This window comes from Amborella trichopoda, chromosome 13 (assembly GCF_054954075.1).
Source record: "Amborella trichopoda isolate Santa Cruz 75 chromosome 13, AtrichopodaSantaCruz75HAP2 v2.0, whole genome shotgun sequence".
In the NCBI taxonomy this organism is placed as follows: Eukaryota; Viridiplantae; Streptophyta; class Magnoliopsida; order Amborellales; family Amborellaceae; genus Amborella; species Amborella trichopoda.
The window spans coordinates 27699017-27715141 of record NC_142348.1 but is presented as its reverse complement, the minus strand read 5'-3'; the positions used below and the strand labels follow the sequence as shown (position 1 = coordinate 27715141).

The 16125-nt window shown below is 40.5% G+C and overlaps 1 protein-coding gene across 2 annotated transcripts in view; it reads right to left on the bottom strand.

Annotated features, from left to right (window-relative positions):
* Nucleotides 1-7167: 7167 nt before the first annotated feature.
* The window catches only part of LOC18444982 (cyclase-like protein 3), a 56228-nt gene continuing 47270 nt past the window's right edge, over nt 7168-16125 (bottom strand). For both annotated transcript variants that reach the window (XM_006855132.4, XM_020674014.2), the window contains 2 exons: nt 8081-8151; nt 7168-7521 (listed from right to left, as the gene is read on the bottom strand). In XM_006855132.4, coding sequence (XP_006855194.1) covers nt 7396-7521; nt 8081-8151 — 197 coding nt within the window. In that variant the 3' untranslated portion in view covers nt 7168-7395. The remainder of the gene's footprint in view (nt 7522-8080; nt 8152-16125) is intronic.

Below are 16125 nucleotides of genomic sequence, written 5' to 3'. Positions count from 1 at the left end.
GACCCACGAGTCTTAGTGTGTGTGTGAGGTGGAGGCCCCAGGGTCTCCTCCTCGATGTGTTGAGTCTCTAATCATAGAGACCCGAGGTTCTACAGGAATGTGGGGGGTGGCCTTGCGGCGACCCACAAGATTAATGACAATTTGTTTGCCCTTTGCAGCTAAGGACTAGGCAGCCTTTCGACGTACCTCGGCAATACAACCGACAAGTGGCTTGTCGATGACAAGGTACATGCTGTGAGTGGTAGCGGATGCACTATTAATGCAGAGTGCTTTGGTGGGTTCCACCAGAGCTAGAAGATGGGGAGTCAAGGACCTTTAAGTCCCTTCTCACGCCTATCCAAGTTAAGACCTGAGAGCTAGACACTAAGTCTTTACTCAAAAGAAGAAACGAAGTTCGAGGAACTTATTCCCGGAGGAAGCTCGCGAATGCGGGGATGAGAAAATCCTCAATTAGGATGAATGGGTTAAGGAACCTGAAAGCCATGTGGTGTGTGAAAACAGAAAAACAAAGGAGAAACTAGCCAAACAAGTACGATCCGACGAAGGAGAAGTAGGTCCCCAGTGGAGTCGTCAAGTTAGTTAGGTGCCTCGATCTTGCCCCTGGATCTAGATGATCAGGTGACATGTGTCTTGGATTTCAAAGGAAACAAGGGACTTGAGATTGCTCTCTCAGGAACCTTGCTCAAGAACAAGGGCAGGTATACTAACCAATGAGAGAGGAATTTGTCATGAGGCGGAACACACCTCACCTGGGTCTGTAACTCACTCAGGCTGGCTCACGTGGGCGCCCTCATAGATCACGTCGAAAAGTTCTCAGTCGTACAACTGGTTCGGAATCACCTCCCGTGGCCTGTGTTCTCCTGTTTCTGCCATCACACACACATGATTAATTTTACAAGACAAGTGGGGCAAGGGACCCCACCTTGTCTTTGGATGAATGCACACAAGTGTGCACATTCAAAGGAGAAAAGAGAATAAATGATGAGATGAGGGTTGCTAACTTAAACCAGCACGGCATGGTAACTTAGACCGGCACGGTAGCAATACTGCTCGACGACGATACAACCGTAACAGTGCTAGACTTGTCCTTGGGTCAAATGAGAGAGGAAGAAAAAGAAAAAAGAGAAAGAGGAGAGATAAGAAAAGTAGAGGGAGAAAGAGAGAGAGAAGAAAAAAAAAATAGAGAAGGAAAGGAGAAGAAAAGAAAGAGAAGAGATTGAAGAGAAAGGAGAAAGAAGAGAGGAATGTGGAGAGAAAGAAGAGAAAAGAGAAAAGGGAGAAAAGGGAGAAGAGAAAAGAAAGGAGAGAAAGAAGGAAGGGGGAGAGAGAAGAAGTGAGTGAGAGAAGAAGAAGAGAGAAGGAAGCATGGATGGCGATGAGCTTTGGCCTCCATGACAGGGAAGAGAGAAGGAAGAAGAAAGCATGGCCTACGATGAGCTTTTGTCGTCCATGACAGAGGAAAGAGGAGAGAGAAAGAACATGGATGGCAATGGGTTTCCATTGCTCATGACAGAGGAATGAGGAGAGAGAAAGAACATGGATGCCGATGGGTTTCTGTCGCCCATGATAAAGGAAAGGGGAGAGAAAAAGAACATGTATGGCGATGGGTTTCCGTCGCTGACGACAGAGGAAAGAGGAGAGAGAAAGAACATGGACGGCGATGGGTTTCCACCGTCCATGTCAAGAGAGAGAGACAAGAAAGAGAAAGCGAAAGATGAACTATGCTAGGCATCATCGCTCTTGTCATAAGGGACTTAGACACGACCCGACCCGCCACTCGAGAAAGGGCCCGGTTTAGTATCCTTGTCAAAGAATGAGGAAAGGAATGTCATGCGCGGCGATGAGCATTGCCGTGCACAACATGGGGAAGGGGAAACTTGGACAGAGGCCCAGCATGTCACTCGGATTAAGGCCAGGCTCACTGTGCATGTTTCCAGCGGATAAGGGAAGAATGGGAATGTCATGCCCAGCTATGGGTAACGTCATGCATGACAGGAGAGAAGAGAGAAAAGAAATAACAAGATGAGAGAAAGAGAGAGAGAGAGGAAGAAAGAGGATTTAGGAAGAGAAAGAGGAAAGGAAAGTAGAGAGAGAAGGAGAAGATTAAGAAAGAGGGGAAATAAGAAAAGAAAGAAACACAGAGAAAAGAGGAAAGAAGAAGAAAGAGAAAGAGAGAGAGACATGCACGACAATGGTTACTGTCGTGCTTGTTTGAGATGGAGAAGAGAGAGACAGAGAGAAGAAGAGGAAGAGAGAGAAAGAAAGAGAAAAGAGGAAAGAAGAAGAAGAGAGAGAAAGGAAGAAATAAGACAGATAAAAGAGGAGAGAGAAAGTTACCTTCACCTCTCTCACCTCTCTCTCCTCTCTCTCCTCTCTCTCTCTCTCTCTCTCTCTCTCTCTAAGACGTGCCTCTCCAACTCAATGTAAAAACTCGAATTTTATTGATCAATTGAAAGTACGAGGGGATCCCTTTTACAATTAGGTTTAGCATGTATTTATAGAATTGGGCCCTAAACATGGGTGGATGCCAAAAAATTATCCTAATTGATGATAATTACAATTTATTTGAATTGAAAAAAATTCTTAAAATAGGTGCAAAATGAGTGTTTGGCCCCTACCTACCAATACATGGAATTCCAAAACAGCCCTTGTTGATGCCCTAAAACGTGCATGATTTTCCATGGATTATCTGGGGTTGCTCTGGTACCCATTTGATAAAAAGATGATTGCTTTCTTGTGGGGCTCGTCTTGGTGATCGATTTGATACTAACTTCAAGCCACAGGTCATGTTTTTAAGCCACGATCTTGCGACTTGAAGTTCGTGCGAATCTTGAAAACTTTCGGAACGATAGTGTGTTCATATCTTGATGTTTCTTCCTGATTTCTTCGCGTGGCAATAAACACAGCTCCATTTTGTACCCGGAAGAAGATTTTGCAGTCTTGGGTTTTTTGCCCGAATCCGAATTCTGACGGCCGAAATTTTACAGCAATTTTATCCGCTTCGCACATGAAATCCGATCGTTCATCACGCACGAGGTTCGGACCAGTGGTAGCCCTGGACCTTACGCACGCGATGGAACTGATCTCATGTCAATTCAATACGTGAGCACCATAATATAGCCGGTGCGATGTGTCACTGCTGAATTTTCTGCAACTTCTTCCACGAATCATCGACTTCTCTCTAGTTTTTCTCCCTGCTCGGCCGTTGTCACGAGGCATGCCACATTTCAAAACGCTCGTCTTAACGAGAAGAACACGCTCACAATATTTGAGCGTGATCCGACTCGAGACGATTGAAATATGGCTCTCGAAAGTCACTGCTTGAGACTGTAAAACAGTCACCATTAATGGTGATTTGGTGTAGAGAGGGCGCACGGGAATAGTGTGCGGCCTACCCCTTTTCGATCTTTTACCCATAACTTTGTCTTGGAGTGCCCAATTGAGTCGAAACTTAACCCATAGGGGTTTTCGACCATGCCAGATCTAATGGCGGAGGTTCCTAAGTAATTTGACACACCGAAAATAGATTTCTAGTTACGGGGTTTGTTTCAGGGTACGAGAGACTAATTTTTCCAAATTTGTTTCTTTGTCTGCACAGTCTTAGACATGTCGAATTGCAACGAAACTTGGCAGGTGACCTTTTGAAGTCTTTATGAACATTTTCACTGGTTCTGGGACAATTTTGAGACTATCGAGATATGTACTGTAATTCAAGCTTTATTGACCGACTTCTCTTTTTATTCCGTATCGGGGACCCAAGGTACTGAAAAATGTCTTCAAACACATCTATCCTGATTTTCAAATGTGTTCTTCCAAGGTTGCATAGGACATAGCCATGGCTAAGATTTCACTTCTTGAGAATGAGAGTGATATGGCCACTCTTAAACAATTCATCAGCAAAACCGAAGATTTACTAGTCTTGGCTCGCAAGAGAATGAGGGATCGTTTGTCGTCTAGGCTTGAACATGTCAAGTTCCCTCCTTTGGTCCAGCATACAGGCCACCTTAAGGCATAAAAATTGAGGGATGGGTTGTAGATGCTGCAACGGGTATGCTCTGAGTTTTGCTACAAGAAAAAATAACTGCTGACTATCTTCACCTTCTTTGCTTTCTTTCTTCTTCAATTTGAGGCCTTTAATAGCATATGGAGATTAGCTCCTTTTGTTTGGGCTAGTCTTTTTTTTTTTTCTTTCTCCTTTGTTATGTAAAGCCTTGAGCCATGACATGAGACACTCCTCTTTTTTCATTTCTTTTGTAGCTTGAGGTTTTGAGCCCACAACTTAACCTCTACTTTTGTCATGGAATGAATGCCCTTCTTTTCGTTTCTTGGCTTGCTTATCTCTCTTGCTTGTGACTTTACATGGTTTTCCTTTGCATCCTCAAGAGGTTGGGGAATTTTAGAGCCGCTTCTCATTGAAATAACTTCGGCCTTTATTCTTCATGACATGAACGCGCTTTCAGGTTTTCATCCAAGCCCCCATTTTTGGTTTTCACAAAACCCTGTCAGAATTTTTTTGTGGTTCTTTTACTCATGGTTGTTACCCCATGCCTGCTTTTTTTTTTCTTTTCTTTTTTTACTTTTTTACTCACGATTCTCTAGTGGGTTTTTGCTGTGCCCCTTTTTTTTTCTTTTCAACTCTTTTACTCATGATAGGAGATGATACTATGATGCCCGTCATTTTTTCTTTCTTTTATTTCTTTAACATTTTTACCCATGATGCCTTTTTAGGTTTTCACCACATCCATCATTTTGGGGAGGCATCTTAAAGATCATACCGCCGGGACCATAAGAGAGACATGTTAAAGATCATGACTTGTCAAATGCTCGACACATACGGCCTCGATGAATTTCAAGGCTTTGCAAAGTTCTCAAACTCTTTTCATCGAAGGCATCCAGTTCTTGGTAACAGAGAGCAGTTTGCTATTTGTCCGTCATCTCATGATGGATGGTTTCAGGTAGAGAGGGCAGCTGAACCTCCAGAGGCAAGACTGCGTCGCCCCCATAGACCGAGTATGGAGTGGTTTCAGTGGGACCATGCAATAGTGAAGGATTTGCCTCCAAAATATACCTCTATCAAGCTCTGCGTCTCTGGCATTGATGATTATTATTAGGAAAATATCAACACATTACAACCAAACTTCTAATCCAACTTCAGTTGTCGGGAACCCAACAGAATAGCTAACCAATTATTTCACCACCCATTCTTGCTCACAAACGAATTGCTTTTCATCACTCCTCCAATCGACAATTATTTCATCCAGCAAAGGTGCTAAGATGCAATCTAAGACCGAGTAAAGTGTTGACATGCTCATTGTCCATGCACTTCAACAAGTCGCCACTGCCTCATAAATATACCATAAGGTTGATGATGTGTTAATTGTCAAGGAAACCTATACGACTCGTAACTGGCAAAGATGAGATAATTGATATTTTACAAATATTTTGGATATGGAGATCAAATTCAGTTTCTCCCTCAGCACCAATTGGAACTTCTCACAACTTCATGTATTCAATACGTTGAGGAATGACATAAACGGCTTTGCATATGCTGGTCCCACATTGTCGCCCTTTAGAGTCACATGTGAAGGAGTCAGAACAATGAATTCATCCATTTTTAAAACCTATTAAATCATTATTGCATAATTCACAAAACATTAATTACAAGAAGAGAGAGAGAGACGCCTCCCCATTCTAATCAGGCTAAAAACTTGAAAAAATATTGAGGCTTCCATTTTCTTCGAGGATAGATTTTGATAGAGAGAGCTCCCTTTCTAGTCAGGCTAAAACTTCGAAAAACATATTAAGACTTTAACTTGTTTTTATCGTTTAATATTTTTGTTCTAAAGGCTTCCATTCAACGAAAATTCAGTCCAATTTGGACTGTCAAATTTAGAGAAGTCACATGAAATTTTAACACCCAATTTCTTTCAATATTATATATAATGATGTACATCACATCAACCAAAGTTGTTAAGAGACGAATGTTACCCAGCCAAAGTGAACACCCAATAGAGAAAGAGCTAGCAATGGTGGTCCATTGTCAACAATTGAGGTGACAATTTTACTTGTTTGAACTCTATATCGATCACATTTTACCCATCTTTTTTGCCCTTAATCTCGTCATATTGATGCAGAAAAATTTGAAAGAACATTAAAATCAGCAAAACATAAAGCCAAACACAACCTTAATTCAAATAAACTTAAGGTTTCTTCTCCGTACCCCAAACTAAGGTATCAAAAATCTACGTTTTTTTATATTTTAATTTCTAAAACTCATGTGGAATGACCTATCAAGGCCCCATGCACCCCTTAATATTATAATTCAATATTCTACGTACAAAAAATATCCAAACAAATAATACATTAACCCATTTATCCTAACTTAAACTTGAAAATTGTAATGACAGTTTTACCTCTACAAACAGTAACCGTAAACAGTACTCATGAACAATAGTTCTAAATAATACTTGGGAAGAAAAAAAAAAAAAAAAACCCTAAAATCTCAAAAAAACTAAAAAAAACCTTAGAAATAAAACTTAAAATTAAAACTATAATATACATCATTTGAAATTGAATAAAATTTAAAAATAAGAATAATTATGCCCTCAATCACATATTGTTGCTTGCCTTGTGGCCCAGTAATAAACAGCCACAGCACATACATGAAAGGCCAAGGGCTAATCCAAGGAACCTGGACTAAAATACAAACCAAACATATCTCAGCCCATTTAGGTATGGAATTGGGTTTGATGCCCATAAGAAAACAGCTAACATATTAGATGCCCAAACGAGATCCAGCTCGGACAAGAAGGCACATTCACAAAAGTACCTAAAAACCTTCATGCTAATATTTAAATGCCAAAAGGTAAAAAAGGCAATGAACATGAAAGTTTTGATGCTCAAATGCAAAGTCTGACCAAATATCTAACGATGAAAACCTAAATTCCAAAATACAAATCATAACTATAGGAGCAAATTTTTCCATTTGCTATAATAAATACCATTTTCCCCTAGTCCTAAATTTTAGGTCTATTTTATAAAAGTCAATGCTTGGAAAGAGGCTAAACACCTAAAATGTATCAAGCCCCAAAAGGAGCCGCTATTTGATACATCAAGTTTCTAGAACTGCCTTTGCATATGCAGGTGCACCAAATTAACAAGATGATAAGAACTGAAAAGTTTACTGATTATAGAATTGATTAAATCGTTCTTTTGTAATTCACAAACCATCAAAGACATTTACTTTTGCTATATACAGAAGTGAAAAATTTGTATACGATGAATTATTTTAACATGAATAATTAGCAGTAGCCTATAAAGAAGCATCGGAGTTTCACCAAAGAGAGGCTCGTGTTAAATATGATTTCTCTGAACTACTTATCACTCCTAGGAGTCTCATTCGATCAGAATGCATCGTATTGGTGATCCCTCTGCACCTATTAATCGGAGGTGCAAGCAGTGCAATGAGTAGATACCAGGCTTTACATTGTCTAATTTGAGGCCCTCGACCAATATAATATCCTGAAACATTACACCAGATTAAGTCATTACGCAGTTGATATGATTAATATTGTCCAACGAAAGGTATCCTGATGCATGGAACTATTTGAGATTTTCTTATGAGAAATGAAAAAATGTACCAAAGCCAGAGCTGGAAATGGTACAAATGAGACAGCCTTCAATAGGTTTTCACATGAGGTAGTCAAAACGAGACACACGCACAAACATGAGTGTGGATATTCGTCTTTTTTTTTTGTGGGGGTGGGGGAGGATTCGCATTGCATTATTATCTTGTCGTGCGAAGTTTCCCTGTCACCTAAATTCTGTCAATTGATATATTCCCCTTTGTATCATATGAAAGTGGTAACCAAAGGGAAGGAAACCAAGTTTACATCTAATAAAATTTCATATAGCAGATTTAAAAGAAAGGGTAGGTCAGCTTGTGTGAGCTTTATGGACAAACTTCAAGATTCCAATTCTTTACCTCCCCCGCCCACACTGCCAAAGCCTAAGGAACTTGTAGTACAACAGAATTGACAACATAAGTTCACCACAATTTCTGTCGATTAAGTCCCTTTACCTTGCTTTTTAGAAGGACCAAATGTGAAGGAATCAGATCATCAAATGCAGCAACTGACAAATAATCAATCCCTACAAGGCATAGTAAAAAAATTAAAATTAGTGAAGCATAAGAGCAATATAACTTTATTCTCTATAACATAAACAACGATAATGGGAGTTCATGGAACAATCAGTGGTTAAAGATCATGAACGCATCAACATAGTCACAAAAATTACAAGACATACCACAGAATCCAGAAGTAAAATACTAATGTTACCGTACTTCAGAATAAAGGACCTCATTTAATCCGATAAAAAATGCACAGCAGAAACTTAATCTTCAGGATATGTACAAATCCATCCTCGTTTTTGGCATGGTTCTTCAAACATCGATATTTAAGAAATTCTTCTGTATGGGAGGCTGAAGGAAGAAGGATGTTCTCATGCATAGAAGGAGATTTTACTTGGGCTAACTGCACTTGAAAGGCAATGTACAATGGAATATTGGTAATGGTCAAATGGCGGACTTCTGGGTGGATCCATGGTTAGCAGGTCAGTCACTTTAAGATTTGCATGGTAATGATATTTAGGAGGATTTGGGGGCTGCTGCAGGGAGGAGGGTTTCAAACTATATAAGAGGTGCACCTCAGTCTTGGGTTCTGCCACCTCCCACGTCTGATTTTTTGACAAATATATGGAGGGAGGTTGAGAATTATACTCTTCCTCTACAACCCAAAAAGGATTCACTGGTCTGGATTCACTCTGTTGATGGTCCATTTTCTATTAAAGGGGTATGGGATTTTATTAGGCATCAAGGTTCATTATAGCCTATTTTCTGTGCACTTTGGTCTTCCAAATGCCACCCACAGGCGAAATGGTTCACATGGCTAGCCTTGCATTATCGATTGTACACCTCATTTTTATTGCAGCAGCGGGGCATGCAGCTGAACTCTTTATATCCCTTTTGTAGCAACCATGTTGACAGCCTTTTCCATCTATTATTCCAATGTGCTTTTGCGCAAGGTGTACGAAGATCATTAGCTTGGAGATCTGAAAAATGGTTTGTCCTCGGTACTTCTGTCCCTAATTTACTTAGATGGTGGATACTTTTCAAGTTTAAATCTCATGGACTTCGTAATATTTGGTCTTCCATCTTGTTTATTGCTATTTGATTTCTATACAAAGAGCACAACGATTGCGGATAGGGACCCCCCCACACTAGAGTTGGTCCACAATGAGAGAGGGCTATCCAAGTCAGGGCTTGAACTTTGGGAAGGGTAATAGAGGAGGACCATGCCTGGGATACAATGGCCCTAGGGGAGAGGGGGAAGGTAGGTGGCATTAGGAGTTTCTTGTAAAAAGAGGTGACAGAAAAACAACCTGAGGGTGAAGGGGTCCAAATAATTTGGTCGGGGCCAGAGGAAGCTAGCAAAATTCGAGTGCAATAAGGAAGACAAGGTAAGAAATTCAGAGGTTTCAAGATCAAAGAGGGGTCGCCTGAAAGAAGGATTCCATACTTCGAGGGAGCCCGAAAGCAGCAACTCATCCACAACAAAAGAGAGCTCGTTAAGGACCAAGGAGAAAAGAATGGGAAAAAGGTCCCTAAGGGGGCTGTGGCCCAATGTGTATTATTAGAACCTACATGGGAGTGATCTTGTGCAGTTAGGTGACATGTGGGGAACATATTCTTACAATGAATCATTTACAAGGAGGCATGTACAAGCCCAATATGTGTATTATTGGAACCTACATCACAAGGACATGGACACGTGTCTGAAGAAGACAATGATGTATCTAATACAGCTGCTCATAAAGTGATGTAGGATACAAGTTTGTACAAATATCAAAATGCCCATATATTTTATATAAAATTAAGAAAAATTATACTAATGTTTCTCAAAATTATCATTATTTAGAAACAACATACCCATAGAATGAATGTAGTTGAGATGAGGATGTTGAGACAGATGAGTGGAAAGACAAGAAGGGAACAACTCAAGAGGAACATCCTTTGGTCAGGGGACGCTAAACATAAAAAGTTCCACCTCATCTCTTGGAAGAAAGAATGTCAACCGAAACACCTTGGTGGATTGGGCGTTTGTCTACTCAGACTTCAGAACACAACCCTCCTGGGGAAATGGTGGTGGCAACTAGCTACACAGAACAACTTGCTTTGGTTTCAAGTCATCCGCTACAAATACAAAATCCCCTCAAACACATGGCTTCCAAAAGGAAGGTCCACTTCAAGATCCTCCGGGGCATGGAAGTTGTTTTTGTCCACTCTATCCCGCTTCCGGAATTACATTCGCTTCCACCCTAGGGGAGGTCCTAGAATTCTTTTCTAGTCTGATCTCTGGTTGGGCCACACACCTTTCAAGGACCTTTACCCTTCGCTGTTAAACTTATCAACCAACAAATCCTCCGTGGTGGCCGAGGAAATGACAATTTCAAGCAACCGTAGGGTTTGGAACCCCCCTCTACGACGCTCCCTCTCTGACTCTGAAGCCTCAGAATTTATCTCCCTCTCGTTGCTTTTGCATTCTACCTTCTTGGCCCTCTCTGGCCCAAACAGCCTTGTGTGGACCCCCTCCAGAATCCTATTCAGGACAGTTCTCGGTAACCTCCTTTTATAGAAGACTGTTGGAACCCCCCACTTTTCCCCACCTTCCACCCTCTGTGATCTCCAAAGTGCGGTCCTCGATATCTCCTCTGAAAGTGCAAGCTTTTAGTTGGATTGCGTTCTCTGAAAAAGCTCTTACCGTGGACCACGTCCAATGAAGAGGAACTCCCATTCCCAATCATTGTGCAATGTGCCTCTGTGAAGAACAAAGCAATCCTCACCTCTTCCTCCATTGCAAAATTGCATTCGACCTATGGAGTAGGATTCTTCACCTCTTCAGCATTTCATGCGTTACTCCAGCGTCCCTTCCATCCCTACTCAAGCTCTCTTTGGATTCCCTATGGCCAAAGGCAGGATAAACCTTATGGTGGGCCTCCATAGAAGCAACTATCTGGGTCATTTCGACCGAGCGAAACTCTAGAATCTTTTGGGAAATCAAGAGCAACAGTTCAGCCCTCTTCCACAAGATCACCTCTCAAGTTATCTTCTAGGCCTCCAACTGTATGCTACTAACTGGTCCCCAATACCAGAGGGCCTAACAAAACTCAATTTTGATGGTTGTTCTCTAGGCAACCCAGGACCCGCTGAGGTGGGAGGGGTCTTTAGGGACCACTTAAGCATATCCTGGCCTCCTACTCCAAGAACATTGGCCATGCTAATTCCCAGCTCGCTTAGTCTCTGGCCCTTCTTATGAGACTCAGATTGTACAACCACGCGTGGGGCCAATCTTTGATACTTGAAGGAGATGTACAAAATATTATAACTTGGGCTGCTGGACTTGCTCCTCCCCCCTGGTACCTTGCATCAATTTTTTATGAGATTATGCATATTTGCAGGTATACAGATGTTTTATGGACGCATAGTTGGAGGACATCAAACACCTTGGCAGACCAACTGGCTAAGGAGGGAGCACTCTTGAGCACGTGAGCGACTGGAGTTTTTGTTCCACAGTTGTGCTTCATGTCTCACAGAATGCTTTGGACTTTTTGAACCTTCCTTTTTCTCTTGGTTGTATATGATTGTAATGGGCAGAACTATAAGCCCCAACCATTTTGTTGTACAAGGACCAGGGTAGCTTAATTTTTTTCGAGGGAACCGGATTGTGGGTCGCCTCGATAGACACTTGTACTTCTTCATCCTCTTTCAATACAAGAGTTAAGATATTCAAAAAAAAAAACAGACAAGAAGGGATAGAATTCGAAATGAATAAATTCGGGAGAATTTAGGTGTGGCACTGATAGGCGATAAGAGGAGAGAAAGTAGACTTCGGTGGGCTGGCCATGTGTGGTGCAGACCCAGTTCAATACCTGTTAGGAGGTGGGAGTTAGTTCAAGTGGAAGGCTCAAAAAGGACAAGGGGTAGGCCGAAAAGAACGTGGTTGGAAGTAATGAGAAAAGATACGGAGACTTATGGCCTCACTAAAGTTAAAGCCCTTAAAAGAGCAGAATGGCAGACTAAGATTCATGCAGCAGCCCCCAATTAGTTAGGAAAAAGCTTAGATGATGATGAAGAAATTGTACGAAAAAGTTTGATTGTACATACATAATTTTTTCATATTTTATATTTTCCTCAAGTGACCCTACTTCGGACATTGAAGGTCCAAAGTTCAATTTTTTGTTTTCCCCACTCCTAAGCTAACTATAAATGGTCTTATTGAGGGTATTGCTATTGAATGAGTAGAATGGCAAAACAGGATTCATGCAGCCAACCCTAAATAATTGGAATAAGACTTGAACGATGAGGATGATGAAGCTTACTATGAACCTTTAAGGTCAGATGTTCCAAACATCAACTTCAGATCTCAAGGTCCGAAGTTCTTTTTCTTTATATAAATCAACTTGGGACCTTCAAGGTCCAAACTTGATGTTTGAGACCCCTTATGTTTTCGTGCCAACAAAAAGCCCTGAAAACGTGGTTTATCGAGGTTTTGCAATTTTTCAGTTGTCCCTTAAAAACCCAACCAAAATACTCCACATCAAATGCACTAGTTGCTCACAATAAGGTACATGATAAAGGTTATCTTAGTAGTTTTAACAAGAAGCAACATAATGAAAACACACATGCGTGCATGTAAAATGTTCCTGTCAAATAAAAGACCGACTTAAGGTCTCAAACCAACTTCGGATCTCGACGGTTCAAAATTGATGTTTTTGTAAGCAAAAACCAGCATTGGACCATGAAGGGCCGAAGTTGATGTTCAAAACAACTTTGGACCTTAAGGTGTAAATTGAGTTTATGAGCAAAACAAGATTAAACTTCAGACCTTCAAGATCCGAAGTACAAGCAATTTGGGAAAATAAAAACTGAAAAAAAATAGTCATGAACGTAAAATCTAACTTTTGAGAGGATTTCTTAAATAACGGTAATTTAGAGGGACCTTAGCATAAATTTCTTTTAAATTAATTAAAAAGTAACGAAATATAATGCATGCATTTCAAATCATGGACATGTATACAATATTTAATACACATGAATCCAAATGTATAGAAACACGTTCAAGTGAAAAGGTGCACACTTGTCTAAGTGATAGACACATTTCTAGTTACGTCAAGAGCCATGATGGTACCACGTGTATTAATGGTAGGCATGCCAAAATTGCATGTCTGACACAAATTCATTTAAGAAATGACACAAATTCAGGCACCCTACCTGTATATTGTGGCATGTCTAGCATGTCAAGATGAGTGTTAGACATGTGTCCTCGTCAAATGCATCGAAAAAATGCTCAACACAAGTGTTGATTTGACATACCTAGATGTTGGGAGGAAGCTGAGTCTATGGACTACCTCTTATCGGTTGCTGATTTTGTATCTATTGAGGATAGCTTTGGTGATCCTAGATAGAATTTCCCAATGGAGAAATAACCTCAGTACAATTGAAAACAAATTATCAAATTCAGGATGCAGCACCCCGTATAGAGTCTTAACCCATCTCAATGCTTTATTGGGATGGCTCATTGCCCTTCTCCACCAAACCCACCCACCATTACAACCCACCATTACAACATAATGGGAGGTGATGATGAGGTTTGTGATCTCCCCTCCTAAACAGCAAAAGAAAATTAGCAAACATGGCATTAGCAGATTGGTACAACCATCCTTATAATAAAAACTAAGAACATATATGGGGATGTAAGCACTAAGGTCCCCTTTCTGCTCCCCTGTAAATGAGAAAGGGAGTTAGCATCTCCCAACCAACCTCCTCTTCTTGAACTAGAAAAAGAATTACAAATGGTGGGGACAATCCTTATAACCTTATAGTGAAGAATCTTACCACCAAGTGTGCGTGTTGGAAACTGTGGGTGAATCCAAATAGAAACACAAAAACATGCACAAAAACACGAGGATTTGAAAGAGGTTCCTTATCGTTTGAAGCCCAAGCATCTTTTCCTCTTGTGGATCTCATATTTTCCAAGTTCATGGGTTCAAATCTCGCAACCTCAAGTTTGCTTATAAGAATTAGGACTTTTTCACAAGGCAAATGCCTGAATTTCAATAAGGACGGCCCAAGATTTCTCATTCAATCACAAGGTTGACTCATTTTTTTTCTTAGAGAGAGCGCAAGGAGAAAAAAGGTGCTTGGAGGTTCTCTGAAGATGTGCAGAACAGTTACTTTTGGGTGCTAAGTGATCTTCTCTTCTGAACAGAAATCTCTCCTCTCTCTTACTCTTTCAAGATTCTCTCCAACTAATTTTATCAAACAATAAACATACTAATCCTTAACAATCCTTTCTCTCTGTAGCATTAACGAGGTTCTTACTTCTAGAAATCCCCCATGCTCAACGTATAGACTCTTAAACCAACATCTCCCACTCATCCCATACTGGGTGCACATAAAGACATTCTGATGGAGATAAAAACACAAGTAGCCACGAGTATCTTCTTTTGGTGCGACAGATTCCTCCTAATTTTTCCTCATATTTGGAGGATAAAAACCTTAAGAGGGCTTCCAAGAAGAACAAGAAGAGCAAGAAATAGTTTTGGTATTATTTTTAGTTTTTAAGGTTATTTTAGATGTTATTTATTTATTTATTTCATTGCTGGACCAGTTAGGGACTTTTAGATATTCTAACCAAAGTTAGGGAATTTAGTATCAAGTTATATTTAAGTTAGGACCTTTTGGTCAAAAGTTAAATTGTATGGATATATATTATCCAAAACAATAATTTTTAATATAAATAAGGGCATGGATGGGCTGGAGAGTCATTCTTGTATTCCTCTTTAAGAAAAGAAAGATTGCCTTGTAAAAGAAGCCTAAGGATCGAGCCGTCGGTGAGAGTAAACCCTAGGGTTTCTCCAAGTGCTTCCTGCTGATTTTTCTTGGTTTCTTCAAGTTCTCCTACATCAAGTGGTATCAAAGCCTGCAATCTACACAAAAGTCATTGTAGCAGTAAAGATGTTACTGTAGCAGTATTGAAAGAACTGTAGCAGTACGGGATTTACTGTAGTACCACTTTTTTTGGTACCATAAGTCAACATAAAGAGGGGAAATTATAGTGGGGTTTAGGATTTGCTGATTTTGGGCAAAGTTTTGCCAAAAACAGCCTAGATCTTGCTGATTTCAGTCACTTTTGTTGATTATTTGCTTAGGGTTTGTGATTTCGGCGAACTCATTGCAGCAAGAAGGCGCCGTAGAAGGGAGATTTTCGTGGATCCGCTCTGTGATCCTAGAAATGAGAGAATTGAGGAACGACAAGTTCAGCAGCTGACACAACAATTCGCAACCCTCAATAATGGGCAAGATGGTGATCTTCCAGCCCAAGAGGATCTCGAATACAACCCTTTTTACAGTCGCGCTCCGCATGCGGAGTCGAGTGATGAGGATAGCGATCGGAGACCTAGATGTGGGGTGCATCACTTTAGGGATGTCGATTTAAAGGTGAATATACCTAATTTTGACGGTAAGCCTCAACCTGAGGAGTTTATAGATTGATTAAATACGGTAGAAAGGATTTTTTATTATAAGGAGGTACCTAAAAATAAAAAAGTAAAAATTATTGCCATAAAATTGAAAAAGAGTGCCTCAGCATGGTGGGAACAACTTAGGACTAGAAGAGAGAGGATAGGAAAGCCCAAAATTACTATATGGGAGAAGAAGAAAAAGAAATTAAAAGAAAAATACCTGCCTGAAAATTATTTGCAACCCCTCTATCACAAGATGAATAATTTTCATCAAGGTGAAAGAGTGTAGAGGAGTATACCGATGAGGTTCATAAGTTAATAGCTTGCACTGATGTGGTTGAAAGGGAATAACAGTCCTTAGCTCGCTATGTTGGTGGGCAAAAATCGTCTATACAAGATATGGTGGTTTTACAGCAGTATTGGACTTTAAAGGAGGCTTACAACCTCGCAGTTAAGGTTGAAGCTCAGCTGAGGCATACATCATCAAGGTGGGCTGCAAGCCAGGGTAGCTCAAGTGGCCGTGGAAGCGAATTTAAGGAAACA